Source organism: Cryptomeria japonica, chromosome 5 (genome assembly GCF_030272615.1).
Source record: "Cryptomeria japonica chromosome 5, Sugi_1.0, whole genome shotgun sequence".
Lineage (NCBI taxonomy): Eukaryota > Viridiplantae > Streptophyta > Pinopsida > Cupressales > Cupressaceae > Cryptomeria > Cryptomeria japonica.
In genome coordinates, this window is record NC_081409.1 from 365,530,848 (window position 1) to 365,552,793 (window position 21,946).

At 36.2% G+C, this 21,946-nt stretch overlaps 1 protein-coding gene across 3 annotated transcripts in view; it reads left to right on the plus strand.

Annotated features, from left to right (window-relative positions):
- Positions 1-21,946, plus strand: part of LOC131034768 (transcriptional elongation regulator MINIYO) — a 148,808-nt gene that overhangs the window by 93,935 nt on the left and 32,927 nt on the right. For all 3 annotated transcript variants that reach the window (XM_057966353.2, XM_057966372.2, XM_057966383.2), the window contains exon 7: positions 7,408-7,599. In XM_057966353.2, coding sequence (XP_057822336.2) covers positions 7,408-7,599 — 192 coding nt within the window. The remainder of the gene's footprint in view (positions 1-7,407; positions 7,600-21,946) is intronic.

Genomic DNA, 21,946 nt, shown 5'->3' on the forward strand with positions numbered 1-21,946 from the left:
TTCTCTCTATGTCCTCTCCAAGGACAGGTCCTATAATCAAATGAATCCACTCCATGACTGCCTTAAGGGTAGGACAAATAACACATTTCGCTCTGTGTCCTCCCGAGGGACAAGACCTAAAAGACGTATTTTGCTTTATGTCCTTCATGAGGACAAGACCTATAATCAATTTTGCTTTGTGATCGGCCTAAGGATAGTTTAAAAATGTTTAAAATGTAGACTCGGTCTATGTTCTTTTCCAAATTTCGCTCAATAGCTAGCCTAGGGACAAGGTTAAGACTATAAACCTGCTCGCCCAATGTCCTTTGGAAGGACAGCCTTCAAAATATGGTTTGCTCTGAGACCGGCCTAAGGACAGGCCCTATATCACATTTTCGCTCTATGTCCTTTCAAAGGACAGGCCCTAAATGAAATTTTTGCTCTTGGACCAGCCTGAGGACAAGGTTTGAAAGTATGAATTTGCTCTTAGACCTTCGGAGGGACAGGACCTAAATCCTATATTCGCTCAAAGATCAGGATAAGAACATGAATCAAGCTCGCTCATCGTCCTCTTGAGGGACAAGACCTAAATCCTATTTCGCTTTATGTCCTTTGTGAGGACAAGACCAAAAGATGAACTTCTCTCACTGACCTCACCAAAGACAAGCTCAAATCGCTCCATAACCAGCCCAAGGACAAGTTTCAAAACATAGTTCGCTCAATGTCCTCTTGAGGGCCAGGATCAAGATAGGCAAAATTCGCTCTCCGACCTCTCTAGGGACAGGACCTAAATGACAAGATTTAACAACTTACCTTATGACCTTTACCAAGACATGACTCGAAACTTACTACTCCATCAACTTGAAAGCAACATCAATTCCACCTTCTAAGAACACCTCAATAAGAAATTCGCTCTGAGACCTTCGGAGGGACATGACCTAAAAGATAAACTTCTGAGCAATGATGACTCCTAACTTAGCCTTATCCGATCTATGCTAACCCCATAAACTCACTCATTTCATCCTGAAAGCAAAGAGAGGCAAGACTAGACAAAAAGCAAAAAAACCAAAAAGAGGGGTCCCCATTTTGATGGAGCGATGTGTGATATGGTCACAACAGGTACCTGTCAAATGAAAGAGCTCTTGCCAAAACAAACTAAGAAACTTGCTGTTCCTGTCAATACAATAGTTTTTGGCAAACTGTGAAGTCTTAAAGTTCTCTAAAAAATAGTCTGCCACTTGGGCAGCCTTAAATTCCGATGATATGGCATGAAAGTGGTCATAATTTGGAAGTCTATCAAGCACTACATACAAATGGTCCTTACCTTGAACCTTTGGCAGCCCTGTGATGAAATCCATTGATATGCTCTCCCATTTCTTATTTGGAATGGGTAAAGGTTGCAATAATATGGTTAGGAAATATGCTCTACCTTGTTTTGTTGACATTCCATATATTCTCTTACATGCTGGAGCATGTCTTTTTTATGTCATTTGCATGGAAAATGCTCCCTTGTTTGTATGTCTTGAAAAGCCCAGATGACCAAAAAGTGGTGTGATGACATGCCCTCAAAATCTTTTCCTTCATCTTGGATTCATTATGATATACACAGAGTCTCTATCATCTTGCTCTTTGCCTTCCAAAAGGTCATTAGCAAATGGATCCTTAGGATACTCAGCTTTGATCAAATCCTTCCAATCAACAGATGTATCAGTTGTAGAATGAAGATGAGGCTTCTTAGAGTGTGTTTCAGCCACCACATTGTTATTCCCCTTTACATATTCAATATCAAAATCATAAGCTTGAATTTTACTTACACATTTCTATTGTCTATCATTCAAATCTCTTTGGTTAGGGAAGCACTTTAGAGTCTCAGACTATAATGATCTGTTTTAACTACAAACTTCCCACAAACGAAGTATTGTCAGAATTTAGCTAATGCATGCATTATGGCCAGCATTTCTTTGTCATAAATTGAGAAATTCTGCTTAGGCTCCTTGAGTTTTCTGCTCTCATTCACTATGGGTTTATTTTGCATCAAAACAACCCTTATACCCTCCCCTCAAGCATCACTTTCTAAAAGACAAAAGGAAGTGAAAAATCTGGAATTGCCAAAACCAGGTATGAGCTCCTTACCTCTTTGAGTTTGTCAAAAGCTTGTTGGGCTCCATGAAATGCCCCCTTTTTTATTAAATTTGTTGAAGGGGCAGAAAGTTGTGAGAATCCCTTCACATTCCTTCTATAGTAGCTGCATAGACATACAAATCCTCTCAACTAAGTCAAATTACTTGATCTAGGCCAATATTGAATTGCTTTGATCTTCTCCTCTTCCACACTAATCCCTTGTGTACTAATTTTGAATGTCAAGTACAAAATTTCAGTCAACCCAAACTTACACTTGGAGACTTTGGCATAAAAAGAATGCTGTTCAAGTCTGCCCAACACCTTATTTAGGTGTTTCAAATGACTTCCCAAGTCTTACTATAGATTAGAATGCCATCAAAGAAGACCAAAACAAATTTCCTTAATTGTGGAATAAATACTTGGTTCATGCATGATTGAAAAGTTGTTGGTGCATCGATTAGACCAAATGGCATTACCAAATACTCATAATGTCCATAATGACACCTAAATGCTGTTTTGTGCACATTCTGATCTCTTAGCTTGTTTTGGTGATAACTTGAACGCAAATCAATCTTGGAAAAGTACCTTGCTCCATGAAGCTCATCAATTAACTCATCAATCCTTGGTATGTGGTAGTGATTCTTGATTGTCCTTTTATTGAGTGCTCTATAGTCGATATACATCCTCATGGTCCCATCTTTCTTCTCGACTAGCACTATGGATGATGCAAAAGGGTTGGAGCTAGGCCTTATATGCTCGATATCAAAATGTTTCTTGACTGCCTTTTCAATTTCCTCCTTATACATCCTTGGATGAAAATATGGAGTGATTATGAGTGGTTTTGTTCCTTCCTCAAGCTCAATTATATGTGGAAAACTCCTATCTGGTGGTAGTCTAGGAGGAATGTCTTCAGATGCCTTACTATGCTTGTCCAAAACAGACTGGATCTCCACATCATAGGGTCCCCTATCCTTTGATGGACCTGTGTCAGTAATAAAACATTTAGCTGCCTACGCTACTTGATCCTTGTGAAAAACTCTCTCCTCTTAGCTAAAACTTCCATAGGCCCCTTATTAGATAGACAATGTAAGACTATCTTCTTTCCTTTGTGTTGAAATAACTCCATGGTTTGATAGCTTTGTTCATACTTATCAATTAAGTACAACCATTGAACTCCTAGAACCACTTATATATCCATGTTGATTACATAAAAGTCATCTCAATTTATACTCCCCCATCGTCAATTCCATTTGAGGAGCCTTCTTAGTACATGGAAGTATTGTTCCACTTGCAACTTTTACATCAAACCCCTCAATATCCTCAATCTTCAATCCCAGCCTGTTCACCACTTCTTCATCAATGTAATTATAAGTAGGCCCACTATCAATAAGGATTGTTACCTTTTGTCCCTTCAAGATCCCTCTAAGATGGAAGGCAATATCATGGTGCTCCTGATAGTGCTGCAAGTGTACCTCTTGGATGACCTACCCCTTGGTGTAGAGGCTCCACCTCTTCTACCACTTTTCCAAGTTTAGCCTCATCACTTTCTGTATCTTCATCAGAAACTACCTCTATGTAATGTATTTGCTCTTTATCCAGACACCTATGCCCTGGCTGCCAAGGCTCATGGCATGTAAAACATAACTTCCTCCTTCATAGCTCATTCTTGGATACTTCTTCTTGGCTTGGAGAGTGATGCCTTGGGACATGTTACATTCTTCTAAAAAGGTCTCTTGGGTAGAATAAGAGGTGCTGTTTTCTTGGAATAAAATCTGTCCTTGGTCATTGAATCCTTTAGATTAAGGGCTCTCGTGATGGCTTCTTGCAATGTATGTGGTTCAAATGCCCTTACTGAACCTTTGAGAGGTTCAGCCAAGCCTTCTACAAATAACACTATGAGTCTTCTTTTAGTTACATTAGGAACCATTACTGCAAGTTTTTGGAATTCTGCTACAAAGTTCACTCTACCTTCTTACTTCAGCTAGTCAAGTTCCCTGAAGTGAATTTCTGGATCCCGTCCCTTTGGCGGAAGTCTTCAAATGAAGTTATTGAATCATGTCCTTGAGTTATCATGCCATGGTACCACCATTCATGAACTATCCCTTCTGGATGCAAAGTGGCAAATTTGATTGCTTCTTCAAATATTGGATTTAATGAGAATAATGTGTCTAATTTCTGCAACCCGGCCCTTGCTGATGAGCCTTCAAATCCATCAAAGGTTGAGATGGTAACCTTTCCCAACTGGTGTTGAATATCCTTCCTTCCTTGATACCCCTTCCTCCCATGCCCTGTTTCTTTCTTCATTTCAAAGTAGCCCCTGAAAGACAGATCTACATGTATGGCAGGGCTTAAGGCATAATAAGCATCATAAAATCTTGATACATCCTCTTCAGTCTCAGATTGTTCTTCCTCCATGTTGACTGTTGTATCCTTGTCTTAAAATTTAGCTCTGAAGGTCCTTGTGTGTTGGCTAAGGCTGAGGCTTTCTGTCCATTGAACAACTCCCTATCTTCTTTGTTATGAATAGGCCTACCGTTGCTCAGCTGTTGGTCCAATCCTTTCAATAGTTGGACCATTTCCTCTGTGGAATATCTGATTTCCTTCATGAACTCCTGAGGATGCTCTTCTTCTTTACCCTCCCCCGCCCCCCCATGCTCTTTTTCTCATGCTGCTGGTCAGATATATTTCCCAGATTCAGAATATCACATCCAAACCCATTACACTTTTGATTAGTCAGTTCATAACCACAATCTCCCAGTGCAATTTGATATAGGAAACATGGAATACATTCATACAGATGACATGATTTAGTGATTGCAGTTATAAACACATAATATGCTATCCCTCAAACCTTTCAGATCTGGAAACTCAATTTATATCTGTGGCTGCACATGTAGTTGACAGCAAAACACAGGCACTTACACAACCTCAATGTTCACTAGTGATCCACACCCCTCTTTTCTGATGGAAGTCTCTCTAGACTGTTGAAAAACAGTTGTGATGCAGCACCCTGGAAGTGGTGCTCTCAATGCAACTCATTTCGACATTCACTACCAATCCATGCCGTCAGATTATGGCTCAGGGAACACGGACAGACTCAGAGATGTAACCACACATCTTTAATCTTGTGTGAAAGGCTGATCTGATGCATGCATCAGGTCTGGGCACCTGGTAATGACGGAGGCTGTCTGGCAATCAATTCTGACTCCTGGGGTGCACCAGGTATAGTGACTGAGGTGTTTATCCTCCAGTGATTTGCACAACCAAAACAGTATGATAGGCTCTGTCTCCAGCGCTAGAAGGATGAATGCGACTTCCTTTACAAGTACTCCTGCCTCCCTTCGAAAATGATAACCTGCAATGGTTGAATGGACCGAGGTCAGTGAATTGACTTGGCTTCTCAGAAAGACTGTGTGCAAGGGTAGGGGTCTCATCCTACTTTGCAGGGCCTCTGAGATGGACATCCCGGTAGACCGGTCGTGCTCAAAGGCATTTCACGATTCAACCAAGCATGCATGTTCAATGCTAAGACACTTTCCTATACAGGCTCGCCTCTACCAGGTTGGTCTAAACAAAAAAGCTTTATTTTCAAAATAATCCGCCTAAGCCCAGATCGTCTACATGGCGACTTATTGGAAAACTAATAATAAAAATAAAGGAACATCATGTCGGCCCAGGGGCTCAATTTATTAAAATTAATAATAATTACATTTATTTATAATTTTAGTCTTATAATTAATTGGCAGAGAAACTGTTAATCACAAGTTGTCTCTTTTCAAAGAGGCATCAGAGATATAAATTGATAATAGAGTTGTGAGGTTAAAATAAGAGAATTGAAGAGAGATATGTGAGAAATAAAAAGGGATTATTCAAAAGAGAAGTAAGTGGAGAATAATAGATATATCCTACAAACTCAAGCAGCCTTGTATAAAGATGTAAATTGAGTTTATGGAATGTGAAGAAAAAGACACGTCAAATATAACAGCAGATTTGAGCAATTAAAATCAGACTTCATGAACAGATCAAGACTGAGCAGATATAAAAATGATCTGTAGCAGTATTAGAGCAGAGACATATAAGCTGAATTAGTGCAGATCTACAAACTGATTTGGAGCAGACATTTAAGGCAGAGATATAGTAGATTTTGAAATGATTGAAGGCTGATTTTTAGAAGACTGTTCAAGGTGATTCATGGCACATATATAAAGAATTTACTGATTTGTGAGAAGTGTGTAGTGGGTGTTGAAAGAAAGTTAAATCATAAGCACACCAGAAAACTTATAACTGCAGTTTTGTGTGAAGAAGATATAACAGCAGACTAAAGAAGATTTATGAAGCATATGTGAGCAGATTTGTGAATTGTATTCAAGCATATTTTTGTGTGTATGGAGAGCAGAAATAAGAAGTTATTACAGCAGATCTATGCTACGTATGTGAGCAGATTTATGAGATTAAATTAATCTCACTTGAGGGCGAATTTGTGCAAGTTGTATGAAAGTTGTTTGTGGTGATTTGAAGACGTTTTCCCTCCTTCATATTCTGTTGTAAAGTGATCAAAGGTTGGAGCCTTATTGTGAAAGAGATTGGAGTCTCTTACTGGATTGGAGTACAGTGATAAGGGGATTGGTGTCTCCTATGGGTTGGTAAATACAAAGCTTGTAAGAAGATATATATAAATGCAATATTTTTCTGTGGTTTTCTCCCATGAGTGTTTCAACGTAAATCTTGTGTTGACTATTGTTACATCTTACTTGTGTGGATGTGTTTGATTAATGCTTTGTGATTGCTAAAGTTTAAATAAGTGAAAATTGTCATATACTGATTCACCCCCACTCTCAGTATAAGTGTGTGTGTTTTCTTCAAACATGATTCTGTCTGTGAAATTAGCGAAGGAGGATTAAGGGAACGTGCCTGATCTTTTTGGCATTTTTTGCATTGTTATGTAGCAAATCTATACACAGGTGTTGCAAGTTAGATTAAGACAGATCTATAGTCCTCAAGGTAGCGTTTATATCTGAATAAAAGATTCTAAAAATACATGATTCTTATATTGTATTTATGATTTTATCCTCCTAATCCCAATTTATTCCTAACTTTTTTAGTTACTGTATCATTGTCTTTGCATTGTAGTAACTTTTGTTGGAATAGTTTTTGGGGTCTAATAAGAAACCAAAATTGTAGTCATGGAGAAATGGTTTATACCTGACATTTACAGATTTTGATTTCTGGTATCTACTATTATTACTGCCTCTTTATGTTGCTGTTTCTTTAGTGCAACACATTACTTGACACTTCAACATACTGCAGGTGGATCAGCTAGCTGCAGCAGAAGAATCTTTACTATCTGTTGTCATTTCTCTTGCAAGACATTCCCCCCCTGCAGTTGGTGCTGTCACGAAATGTCCAAGGCTTATTGATACCATAATTCAACGTTATATAAATCAACAAGCAGACATAAGGGTTGATCTTATTCAAGTAAAAGCAGTACATTTTCTTAAGGTTAGTTATTGTAATCAATAAACTGTGGTCAGCTACATTGAAAAGATTAATATTTGTGCAGGATATATATCTTTTTTTATCGTTTCACACTTGTTATGCTGTTGTAAATTAACTCACAGAAGTTTTAAGAATTGAATATGATATATATCACTTGGAATTGTCTGCTGCGAGTTAGGTTTTAGAGACAGTAGTGAAGCACTCAAAAAATATAGAAATTGTCAAGGACAAAGTAAAGGAAAGAGATCACTCTGAAATTAAAAGATTTCTTAGAATTTGGAAGAGATACTAATTATATAAGCATCTTATTACTGGTGTTATATTTTATTTTTTATTTTTTTTGACCGGTTTTTATATTTTTCTAGAAGCTAATTAAAAGCACTCTAGAGTGCATCTTTAACCTAGAGTGAAGACCTTGCATCCTTAATTAAATTCAGTGTTTCATTCTACCAGAAACACAAAAAAACGTTTTAATTCTCCTCTAAATTGAAATTCAGCTGTACGAATTCATACAACTTATTTTTAACTTTCAAAGGTTTTTATTTTTTTATCCATGTGCGTTCCATCTCCTTGCAATTTGTTGTGTTGTGTGGCTGTTACTGTGCATGGGATGGTAGGGAAATGTTGTGAATGAGGCGGAGTTTATCAACTCTAGTCTATTTATCTGTAACAGCAAGAGAAGTTTTCAACATTCTTGGTTTCTTTGTCAGGCTTCCCTACAATGAATAGTAATTTATTCTTCCACAAGGCAATCTAAGCCATTCATGTCTTCAATATTGGGTGATCTAGTAGTCAATAGTCCATCGTGACTGCTCAAATGTAACTCATGGAGTGTTCTCCGTGGGTACAAACCTGTGTAATAGCATATTTTCTTTATGTATTGATTAAGATTTTAAGTTATAAATATAATTTTGGATTTAATATGTATAAATTGCTATTTGTATTAACATTTTTTACTAGCATGATGTCTTATGAAGTTTTATGATAAAAATCTGTCAATTTGGTTGATCCAGCTACTAGCACCTGTAGCATTTGTTGGATCGGAGCCAGTTTTTTCCTCAGTTCATTCACCATCAATAGCCATATGCAGATCATTCACTTCAATAACTAATGCTAGTTGAGCCATCAAGGGAGCTTTTGATTCTGCTTTTTAAAAGATTTTATAATAAATATTATTTTTATTTATTTTTTATAATTAATTTTTAATTATCAATATTTTTATTTGAATGAGTAGCAAGATTCCAAAGGATTTGGCTCCCCTCCTTCGCTCTAGGTGGTTATCTCCATGCATTATTTTCTTGAATTTGTTTTCTTTTTCTTTATGTACTTGCGTTTCTTTGACCCTAGGTCCTCCCTTAGAACCCTTTACTCCATGCCTCCCCATTTTCTCTATTTGTAAGGAACTTGCTATGCAATTTTACTTTATTTTCATTCTCTTCCTAATGATGGATCACAAATCGTGATCCAAAACACCAATGTAAGAAAAGCTATACATAGTTGTATACAAAAACTTTTCACAATTTATGTCATGGACTGTGGAAATATCACGTCTTTTATAACTTAGCATTTTGCTATAACATTTAAAAGTTAACATGTCTGCATATTCTAATTTTTTTAATACAATATTAATAAAATGGAATTCTTATACCCTAATACTTAATATGATAATGGTTCTATGAAGGTTGTAATCCATTGATTAATAAATGGTAAGCTGTAATACACTAGTAAACACATCTATCTAAAGAATGCCGAGATATATTAGTCTTGATTTATTTTATTTACTAAAGCGTTTTTTTTTTACTTTACAACTATTTTACAATAATTTTATTTTCTTGATATTGTTTCTTAAAGAGCTGTTTTTATTTACTTAAGAGTTATTTTATTTACTTAAGAACTATTAAAGAATATTTTTATTTTATTTACATTCTTTTTTTAATTTTTAATTCAAGAGCTATTTTTATTAAGATGTACGTTGCCAAATCAGTATCAGGTACAGGTATGTGTATGTGGGTATAGTATGCTGGTATGACAAGTGTTTTGGGGTTGGTTATGATCTGGGCACATTCGTACAAAAAAAACATATAAAAATCATAAAATATACATATTTACGATAAAAAAACATGAATATTATGTATCATGCATACGCTAAATAAAACTACCATAAATATTACAAATTTAAAATACAATTTAATAATTCCATATCAATTTGTCAAATTTGAAAATCATGATGGATATTCATTGTTCAATACAAAATCATAGTTTATAGACTCAATGAATTGTCAAAAATGATTGCCAAAATTTTTCGCTTGCGTTTTTTTCTGACTTTAACTTGTTGAGTTTCTTGGCAATTTTTTGACAAAACTTGTTGAGTTTTTGGGTGAGTACTCACTTCGTACTTGGTGAGTTTGATGGGCCAACTCACACTATACTAGCAATTTGGAAAAAAAATGTAGATTAAACACTCCAAAAATGTTGTGTTTTTGCTTTAGAAGCGTTTTTTTGCCTTTTAAAAAACTATGAAAATAATGTGCACAATGAAGGTTTGTTTGGTTTTAAAGGTCTTCATTTGGGCTTGTTGGCAAGGCTCCATCCCTTGATCCCGTCTTGTACCATGCAATGGAACGTGCAATGGGCACTACCCTCAAACCTTGTCGGGGGTACTACTTCCTAGCTCCCACCAAACTCATTTGATACATTTGTTGCTGTATTTTGCATAAAATTTAGTTCTTATAAAAATTTAAGCGTTTTTTAAGTTGTTGAGTTATTTTGAGGTTTTGCCAAGTCAAATTTCTTTTTGTCTTGCCGGGTGCTCTTTGAGTCCAAGTTTGTGAACTATGATTAAATCATAGTTGGAAGACTTGCCATGGACTCGCCAAGACTCGTGAGTCCGTTGGCGGGCGGAGTCGACTTGCCACGGACTCGTGAGCCGAGTCCAGGAGAGTCAAAGCCAAAGACTCCTTAGTATGGCGGGACTCCCGAGTCTTGATGAAGGACTCTCGCCATTTGCTGAGAATGCCTAGTGACAGTTAAACATGTTTTTTATCACTTTCCTTATTTTTTTCACTTGTTATTGTTGTTTAGTTTGCTGTTTTTCACATTTAGACATATCATTATATGTAATTTTGTAAACTTTTTTAAACTTATGCTGCTGTTATACATTTTAAAGTTTGAAACTATGAGTATGAATGATGAAATTTCAAATATTGAGTGTTTGGAGATCATATGGCATGTGTAATGTTTCAATTATGGCTCTTATGTTCTCTAAATGCATTAATTTCTTTTTGTTTTTTTGCGAAACTACAGTTTTCTTTTTTGCCGAGTCCGAGTATGAGTCCGAGTCCAATTTTTGGGCTGCCAAGTCCGTGGTGAGTCCAAGTTTTTCAACTATGATTAAAATAGTACAATTTGAATAATTAATGGGTCTTTATTAAGACCAACATCATCATCATCATTAACATCAAATGATGTAGATAAATTAGAAGAATATCATAACCTTATTGTGATTCATTGACATTGCCCATTTCCAATGATTATTACATGGAGGTTCTATAGTGGCAGTGAGGCACAAAGTGCCATGTTGTGATTTTGTACTTCAAAACCAAAAAATGAAACACAATTGATATATACTTAAAAAAAAATATAACCATAAAAAACCTTTAACTAAATAAAATAAAATAAAATATCTCTTGAGCAAATAAAAATAAAGTAGGTAAGGTGATTACAAAATTAATTCGTAAATAGTTGTAAAATAAATAACTGTTAAGTAAATAAAAATAGCTCTTCAAATAAAAATAAAATAAGCAATGTAAATAAAATAAAATAATTGTAAAAGTGAGTGCCTCATCACATGTTTAAAGAGAGAGTGTCATTACATGATAAAAATGCTCATCACCTTATTATGGGAAATCCTTAATAATACCTTATTTAATCATGCAGTGTAAATAAAATGATACCTACCACAGGATAATGTGATGAATCCTCCCAAACCTCTCATTGTGCAAGATTTATTTCAGTGGTTCCCAAAAGGAAAATAGAACCAAGACTAACTACATGATGTGTTGGAGAATTTCATAATAGTTTGAATTTGTTATGCCAGAAGTATAACACATCAAAAATTGATTATCGTTTAGGGTTCAAACAAACAAAATGTGTCAATTTTTTTTTCATTGTTGGAATTGTCATGAAAACCCTTCATCTCATTTGGATTCATCATGAAAATGCCACTTCACATATGCAATTGCTAGGATTTGATGGGGAAATTACAAACCCTGTCTGAATCCACATGCACATCATTTCAGAATCCGATTATGGGACATTTTGTACCCAAAATTTGCCCGATTCTCTACCAATTTGGTAACATAGCTTAAGATTTATTTTATTTCATTTATATCTATCTTGAAAATCTTGAGAAATGTCAATTAAAAACTATTTTATTCACTTCAGAATTATTCTATTTTAGTTACATTGTTACTTTATTTTTATTGGAAGAACTGTTTTTTATTTACCTGAGTTATTTTATTTATTGTATTTACTTAAAAGTTATTTTTCTTCAAAATATATGTCAGTTGCATTTTAGTTTTTATGTACATGGCTAGTTTTGATCAATTTTATTTACTTAGACAGACAGACAGACTGAGTGACTAACAGATAGACTGCCATCAAACAATAGAAGACAAATAGATAGTAGAGAGATGAATAGATAGATAGACAAAAGACAGACAGACAGACAGACAAATAGATAGATGGATAGATAGATAGATAGATAGACAAAAAGACAGTTTATAGGCAGATAGACAGATAGATACATACATACAGGCAGGCAAATAGTTAGATAGATAGAGAGACAGAGGACAAACAGATAGATGACAGACAGATAGCCAAACAGTTAGATAGATAGATAGATGGATAGAATACAAATATTAAGTAGATGATCCTAGATAACATTTGGTGGGATTGTGTTCAATATCTCTTTAGTTTCAAAGGTTTAAGAGATACTTTCTAACATGGTCATCAGCCAAAATTGGTCCATGTGGAGGAAATCTAGCACTACAAGGGCAACAAATACCAAGTAGATGATCCTAGATAATGTTTGGTGGGATCGTGTTGAATATCTCCTTAGTTTTTAGTTTCTTTGAGCACGTATTGAGTATGATTTGTTATACCAACATGGATAGGTCTTGTTTGGGAGAGATATGTGATGGCATCGACTCAATGATTGAGAAGATGAAGAGCATTATAAATGAGAATGAGCAAGATCTTAAAGAATTCTTTTCAAAGAGCTACACAAAATTATTGAAGAGAGATGTGTTGATGTGTTTTTTATGACTACGTCGAACACAGAATAAAGTTGCCTAATGGTCACTTCACTCTCTCTTGATCAAAGTGCGATTGTGTGCTAAGATTGCAGGAAGATCAGACAATCGACTCCAAGGTTCCTTTATGCTACGGACGTGACTCAGTTGGCTGATGTGTTTGCTGATAATCCAAGGGGCCTTACGTTTGCATCATTCTTTCACTTCTTTGTTGTGGCTGAACTCCATCATCGGATATGACAATTCTATGATGCTGCTGCTTCGAACGGACTAAAATGAACTGAAAGTAAAAGGGAAAGGGTTTAGAAGGATCTAAATCTACTCCTAAGGTCAGTGATAACAATGAATAGTGCTTTGGTGGACAAATTCCAAATAAACCAAGCTCTGCTTCGCCAAGATCAACTACAACTCCGCAAGAACCGGTGCAATCTTCTGGGGATTCTAGAGGATTTTTAAATTGAGAAAGTACATTTGAATACCCAAAAACGGTGCAATCCAAACGACTATCCACAATCGAACTTAGCACAAATATAGGGGGCTCAGACTAACTTTACACTACAACTTACAATCAGCAAGATGCAAAAAGTATGAACCATGGAAATTCATCAGACACCATTACATTCTCCATTGAAATCAAAGCGCTTTACTATTTCTAATCTAAGTGAGGAAGGTGAAACCATGCAAGCTTTGAAAAAATAATTTAAGTGGACACCATCAAAGAACAATGTTTCACTGTTATTATCTCAAAATTTATCGCAACAATTTCATACAAGTCTCCCTCTCTGTACAAATGAGGGGGGTCACCCCTTTATATAGGCTTCAAGCCGTGGCTATATGCAAAACCCTAATTAGTGTTTGCCCAAAAGATTCTCCACTCAAGATGCAACAAGGTGGGAATCAACAATAAATACCCCATAAAGCCCATATACAATTAATTACAATCCTACCAAAAATGGCACCCATAAAGCATTAATCAACCACTACATTCAAAAGGTGCCCACTATGCAATGAATGTACCCTCATGCCAAAATCGCCCATGATGCCATAAATGCACCATCATCTCCTGAACGTGATGGTTGCATGCAAAAGGAATCTGCCATAATGCCATAAATGTGACGACTGCATGCAAAGAGATGCTTCATTAATTCAGCGTGGCAAGAAAACCTTGGAGAGAGAAAACTTCGGGAGAGAAGAATTTGATCCATGAAGAATTTTCTTGAAGTTTTTCAAACTTCCTTGCTTTGGAGGAGATTTTTAATGATTTTTCACCATCTCCTATTTTTTAGAAATTTTCCACAAATTAGGGTTTCAAGTCCAGGAGAGAGAGAATTCTCCTACGAATCCAAATCTACCATCATTTTCAAATTCGGATGATGTTCAATTCATCCTGGATTTCTTCCTTGCCTTAGAAATTGTATGTTCAGTTTTCCCAAAACCCTAACAAAAACCCCTAAAATCTAGGACAGAAGGCAGAAACCCTAAAAGGGGACAAAACAGGCCCTAGAATTCATAGAACTCGCTCGACAGAGAAGCAGATCAACTCTAACTGACCCCCGAACATCCGCAAAGCGGAGAGACTGACGAGACTGCTGCGAAAAGACCTAAAAAACAAAGCCAAAAGACCAAAAGGGCCTAAAAAGTAGGGGGTTCCCCATTTGCAATGGGGCAATGTGTGAAAACGTCACAACAAGATGGAATACAATAACCACCCCACTACATTTTCTTGCCTTTGCATTGAGTTGCAAATATTATAGTGTTAAGATCCTTTCTATGTCAACAAGGATTGCCTGTTATAGAGATGTTGAAGTCAGCCAAGGGTATACGTTAGTACTTCATAGACTCTTCATTGATCTTGACATGAGGGATGCAGTTAGGATTGAGTTCATAGATTTTGTATGCTCCAATGACTTTAGTATTGATGCTCTTCATGACAAGTTTAAGGTCAAGGCTCATAGTCGGTGGGACTTCCATGGCCAATCATTTACACACCTACAATCTCTTGCAATCAGAATTTTGTTGTAAGTTTTATAAAAAATATTCTTTTGTCTTTTAAGTTTCATGTTTAATTTAAATTTTTAAATTCAATAACACTCAACTCTCAAATTTTGTGTTAATATGTTGTTAGTTCATTTGCATCTAAGAGGACTTGGAGTGCATACTCCATCCACTTAGTAACAATCGACTATGCTAAAAAATGGTAGAGGCTTTAGTGTATGTGCATTCCAAATGCTAAAAAATGGTAGAGGCTTTAGTGTATGTGCATTCCAAATTGTGTCTTCTTCACACAAACAAAGGGGCTACAAGGAAGGGGATACAAACAAGTGGGATATCGAGCTAGAGCATACTGACTTAGATGCTTCCATTTTCCACCTTGCTGCACTTGATGTTGAAGATGAGCTAGTTAGCAAGCATGAGAGTTCTATTGCCAGTGCTAGTGGCACTGTTTGTGGCTCTTCTAATACAACAGTATCTACATCATCTAATATAGATAGTGATGGTGATATTTTTGAAGACCCATGTGATGTTGATGCCTTATTAGTGATGTTTGATTGTTGACACTTGACATCTTTATGTTTTAATTTTAATATATATCATGACATTTGAGTTTGACAAATTGACTTTCTAATTTTTTTAATTTTGATGATTCTTGAACTTAATTACTACTGCAAATATGTATATATTTCTCATTTTTATATTTTTTGCATGGAATAACCCAAAACAAATCTAACCCCTAAATTTTTTTGTTGGAACTTACGAACCAAACCTGTGAACTGAACTCATGGGCTTGAAACCCAAATCCCAACCAGTACCAGGACCAGTAACTTAGCTTAGATACAAAGAGCTGAATTTGCAATGACAATCCACTGATCCAATAGAGGTTTGATATTCATTTAGTTGGTTCATGAAGTTCAAGTGAAAAATTACAAAGTAACATTTACAAAGTTACAAACTAAGAATCAAAAGCTTAATGCCCAAATGAGAAACTCTTAGCTTCATTGAGCATTGAACTCATTAATTTGAGTCATCATCAGATGGAAATGTCCTGTTTGGATCCTCATCACTAGAACTACTTACTGGCTCTAGTAATGGCTCTCCAACTATTCCTGTCTACGCATATTTGTTTCCTCATCTATTTGCCTCAATTCCTTAGGATCTACATCATACCATGTTGCTGGGATTTTCTTACCCTCATTTGTCTTGCATGAATGAGATGCAATGCAGTTTGTAGAACAGCAAGCTTCTTTGCTTTTGTAGGGGTAAGTTGGGACTAGACAAAGCTATTTATAGAACAGTCATCCTTAGCAACAGAAGAATCAGAAACATACATAAAAATATGGATGCCAAATGTGTTTGGCATTTTGGACCCACCCAACTCTGATAATATCAACATCCTCCATATCTTACCTTTTCCTTGAGGGCCTTCCTGGAGCCCTTGTTGACCTCCTGTCATCACAGTGAACAACTCTACTGGACCAGTAATATCCATACAAACCATTTTGCATGCACTGCATAGGCTGCCATGTCTAAAGGGGTGTCAACTTATAGCTTTTCTGTTGAATGATTAGTTGAATTTACACATGGTAGAATTGTAGGGTGGGATCTCTCAAATGAGTCGTGACCTTCATTTGGCCAAGCATGCTATATATGCACTCATAGATCTAATTTAAGGTTGGGACTTTTAGAATACTCATATCAGGTAACCGTAAAAACAAGGGATAAAATGGTTGTTATGTAATTCACAATTGACCAAAATGTATTACTGAAGGCCACATTCTTCTTCTTCCCCTAATTTGTTTTGGTGCTTGTCTACCTATCCACTCTTGTGCCATAATCATTAGGCGCAAGAGCTTTTGCAACTAAAGTATCCTTCCCAATAAAATGAAGAAGATCGCAAATTAGGTCTCAAATGGATTGAGGATCTCTTTTTTCTCAGAAAAGATTGAAAGAGGGCCAACGTAGTAGGATGTCATGCCCCTGCCCTTTATGGCAGATCGCTGCTTTAACAGATGAAATTATTCTCCTTTTGTACCCTCACGTCAATCTCTCCAATAATACCTTGACCAACAAAAGGAGTGGGAATGACTGTGATGTCCCCATCTAAATAATCAAAACATGATAATACCGCTCTAAAATAAAATTTAATAATAAATAATAATACAATTAAAATATAAAAATATATTATTGAATAATGAATAACATTTATCTCTATAATAATAAGTTATTAAATAAAATATTAATTTGCATTTAATACCAATTACTATTAAATAATTAGTAAATAAGCAAATAGTGGCAGACTAAATCTGACATGCTTGTCTGCCTTTGCATACATGTATATAAGAGACAAGGGAAGCTACGTAGCAAAGATGGAAGATGGTTTGTTTATAACTCTTATCCATATTTGGCTCATGGACGGGGAGTTCATTTTTGGCGGCACTGGAAGTAGCAGAAGAGACAGGAGAATGCAGCGATCTTCAGGAGAAAAAGAACACCATGAATATTAGTATCGATACTATAAAGAAGGAAACAACGATGGCAGAGGCTGTCAGTTTTGAGGACGCCGTAAGGTATACAAACCATCGTCAAACAACTATATTATTAACCACTAATGATTAATAACATTGACTCTTCTACAGCAACCAAAGGATATTAGCCATGGTCCTCTCAACACAAAACTTCACATTCCAGATTAAGGTTGGCAAGAATCCAATCAATCACTTTCAGACATATTGATAATTCCTTTTGCTATGGGGTATGTGATCAAATAGGAAATCAAATTGATGACAGAAATTCATTATGTGAATGCATCGATTGATGACAGTGATGAAGATTCGAATTATTGAAGAAGCAAACAAATTAACGTTATGGAAGAGTAGCGATTACCACTATCAGATATATATATTAAGTTGACAGTCATTAAGGGTCAACGATACCATGAGATGCGATCGTATTAGGAAGATCAATAAATAAATATACAAGGCAACGATCCTTGTTATTAATTCCATCACTTAAATAGGACTGATGATTACTTAAAGACAATTCATTAACTAATGACCTTGTCGGTAGAAAAGGGGAGGTGCGAATTAGTATATATAACTAATTTAGTTTGCTTGCAAGATTGTGGAGATACACCTTCTCACATCATGCCCCTTACTTGCATGTTAAAAGGAGGGGAATAGAGGGGAGCGATCATTAGGAGGCATGGAAGGAGTCTTATTCCTTATTCTTCTGGATCGCTCTACTTGAGCAATTGACCAAGAGCCAATAATTGGTGGCATATAGAATAAGATCTAAATCAGAGAGGGCACCGCATTGTTGCAGGCTTCTACAGATATATCAGCAACAATAACATTAGTTATTGTTGCAAGAACATAACTTCAGATCAGGGACAACAATGTATCACTATTTGAAAGAAGTTTATGCATATCTAAAAGGAATAGTCCAGAAGGGGGTGCATCAGTTTGCACAGAGCATTGCAAGATGGTCATTTATAAAGCATTTTGTATGAAGAATTGACAAGGAAGATACATGCAAATATAGAGGAAGAGAGATGATGGCATTAATTGGGAAGATAAGTTCTATCCTTTGAACTATTTTTAAAATCTATATTAATAATAAAATGTCGTCAGTTGGGTAAACTTTATATTCTAGTTCTCACTTTAATTCCGAATGGCTGTCTCAGGACTAAATTGGGTAAAGCCGCCTTGTATGGATAGGCTCAAGGCACCTTGTATGATTTCCCATGGGTTTCATAGCATGGATGAGTCATTGGGTAAAGCCTCAAAGGAAACCCACATGTACTTATGATTATTAGGATGATGAATAGAGTTCTATTTGTAACTTGTTGGATTATGTTTTTATCTTTTGATAACTAATTTGATTGTAGGTTCTAAATCAAGACGTTAAGTAAGCAAATCACATTTCCAAATATAATCCATACCTCATTTTTGTATTTTAGGGCAAATTGAGTTAAACCCTAAAAGGGGACATTACATGTGATGGTTGTGTATGAACATCTGCACCTCATTAGCATCCACTATGGCTGTTTTGATCCAATCAAATTTTCTAGCGTTCTTGAGTACATTGCTCATTGCATGTAAACAACATGTGGTCTTGTATATATGCCCATAAGTAGCTTTCACTTCCTTTTTACCTTGCATACATATTTCTACATCTATGACCACTTGTGCTTGATTAGAGGGACCAAGCTCTCAATGGTATCTCTCAAATTCTCGAATTAAGACTTTGTGTCCTTACACTTACTAGAACAATCAACAACCCTAAGGATATAGTATTCTTATATTTGAGAATCACATTGATGAGTGTTCAGTATTTAATAATCTATCTTGCTATCTGTTGATGGTGTTTTTATGCACAATCGAACACAGAATAAAGTATTGAATACTTTAGCCTCTCTTGAACAAAGACTTCTCAAATGCTGAAGATTAGCAAAAAAGGATCACTTGAGACGACTCCAAGGTTCTCGATGTCAGTTCCTGATGTGTTGGATAGCTTCAATGGTATGATGTATTTGCTATATTTGTGAGGGGACTTACCTAGTTGTTCTTTATCAATTCAAGCTCAATGGAATGATGTTCTTCGAATGATGTTCTTCGAATGATGTTGCAATGTTGCTCTTTCCTACTACTAACGATCTTTGACAAAAAAAAATGAATAAGGGAAAAAGGTTTAGGAATGCTACACTAATGCTAGGAATGCAAGACAATGGACAATTTCAAGTGAGCTCAACTAAGATTTGCTTTGACATGCTATGATCATCTCCATATTGCTAGTGCAATCTTCTAGGGATAGCTTGGTGATTTTCAAATCAGTACCACAAGCATAGATACCTTCAAGATGAATCATACCAATGATGGAATGGTAATTGAAGTTAAGCTTATGCTAAATTGAGTTCAGTTGACTACGCAAGATACTTCACCGTTGATGGAGTACTAGTAGTATGAAGTTGAACAATGAGCTTTACTATCAATCATGCACATGCATCTTTCATTCATCCAAAATACTTAAAGAAAATTCTATTCTAATTCTTTTTTGTCTTTTCAATATTAACTTCTCTCATAAAAGGATGAAGAAACAGGCAAATGCTCTAAAACTCAATAAGTCACCAACACTTCAATGATTTTATTAATTTTTGCAGCATCGAGCAACAATTCTTCAAAACTCTTCTAATTGACCCTTTACAAATGAAATGAGTAGAGCTTATATAGAGCTCTCAATTACAATGAATGGCCAAGGTTAAATCAAAATTGAGGGGCCAGATTTTGCTACCTAAACCCTAATTACGGTTCGTTACAACCAAAATACCTAATTATTGCAATTTATTAAATATTAGCCAATGGGAATGTGACATCCATTTGGCACAAAATACGAGAAAAAATCCCCCAATAGGAAAAATTGACGCCACATAGGATCACAACAAACTATCTTCTAGAATCTTTTGCCCTTATCCTTTTCTCTTTTTGCAAATTCAACGAATCTAGACGTCATGAATTCAATCTCAGTTATTGGAATTGCTGGCAAGTTCTTCAATTGTTCTTCCAAGTAGCTGACTTCATCCAAGCTTGAGGACAAAGTCGTCTCCCATCTTGGCCCGAAATCTCTTGTTTTACTGGCAAGCATAGTAAATGAGTGGATATCATCCAGTTGCTTCTCGGAAGGTGATCCACCCGTTCCAAAGAATATGAGCTTTACTTGCTCAGCTAGCTGATCGACATCAATATCAATTTCTTCATTCTTCTCCTTCTTAAGAATAATCTCAGCTACTTCCAAGATCTTGTCATGTATTTATTGCTTGATCAACTTGAGTGCATCCACTGCTAATATCTTCAAATATGACCTTCCTCATGTGAAGCAAACCACTCCACTGCTGGAAATCAATTGATTGTCCATCTTTCAATACTCCTTCGTTAACTAAAGTCTGCTTCAACATCTTCCTCTTTACTTGCAATATGGGTATGGTGAAGTCTCTAGTGTAGACAAAAGTATCATATGCTGTCACAAGCACTTGAGTTCTTTCAAGAATCCCCATATCTCTATCAAATATCTTCTCTAGTTCCTTTATGAATGCATTCGCCCTTTTGAAAGTCTTGTTAATCCAAGTATCCATCAGTTGTGCCGAAGCTTTCATCTTTTCAAAGTTGTCAATTGAGTCGGGAGGAGGCAATGGTGGTGGCATAGCTAAAGGATCATGCTGCCTCAGCGGTTGCTTGAATTGTTGGAGGTGACTTCTCAATACACTGTTTTCTTTCTCCAACCTCTTATTCGTTTCTACTTCCGACTTTAACATGTCATGGATTGTTTTCATTGTGTCATTCATCTCTTGCAATGCTTTATCAGTGGTGGAAGGACCTAAATCAATAGTCTCCAAGTCATATTCTTCCGCTGTGATCTCGCCTTTGGGCTTGTCTACTCTTGGAGTGGCAATTTTTATTATTCAGGATCCTTAATCATCTCTTGTCATCTTTGACATCTTGGTTGCCTTCTTCTTTTCAGTTTACTGAGTTCTATCTAGGAAGCTGTCTAAATCAATAGGATCTCCCTCTTCTACTATCACTTCCTTCGCTAACCTCTCCTTAAGCCATATAGGGATAGCTGATTTCTCTTCTCCTACCTGCACTTCATTCAATTGCATCTTCTCTTGGTGGAGATGTAACTTCTTGATCTTCATCTTCAATATTCTCATATGCATCATTGCTTGCCTTATCATTGACTGGCTTAGGTGAGACTGTCTTATCTTGACCCAATGGTTGTTTTCCCTTGTCAGTCCTTTCACACTTGTTATTCTGAATTGTAGATTCCATGGATTCATTCATTCCATGATCAATGCTCTCTTTAGGTGGATGATCTTCTTGGGCAGCCGCCTAATTCATCTCCATCTCATGCACAAAAGAGGTACTGTTAGAGGGGCAGTGACGAACTTGATTTATGCTTCTTCTTTGGAGGCTCCTCTTTGTTGATTTCTTTCCTCTTAGATCGCCGACTGGGTGACACTTCCACTCTAGCTTTCACTTTCTGTCTCA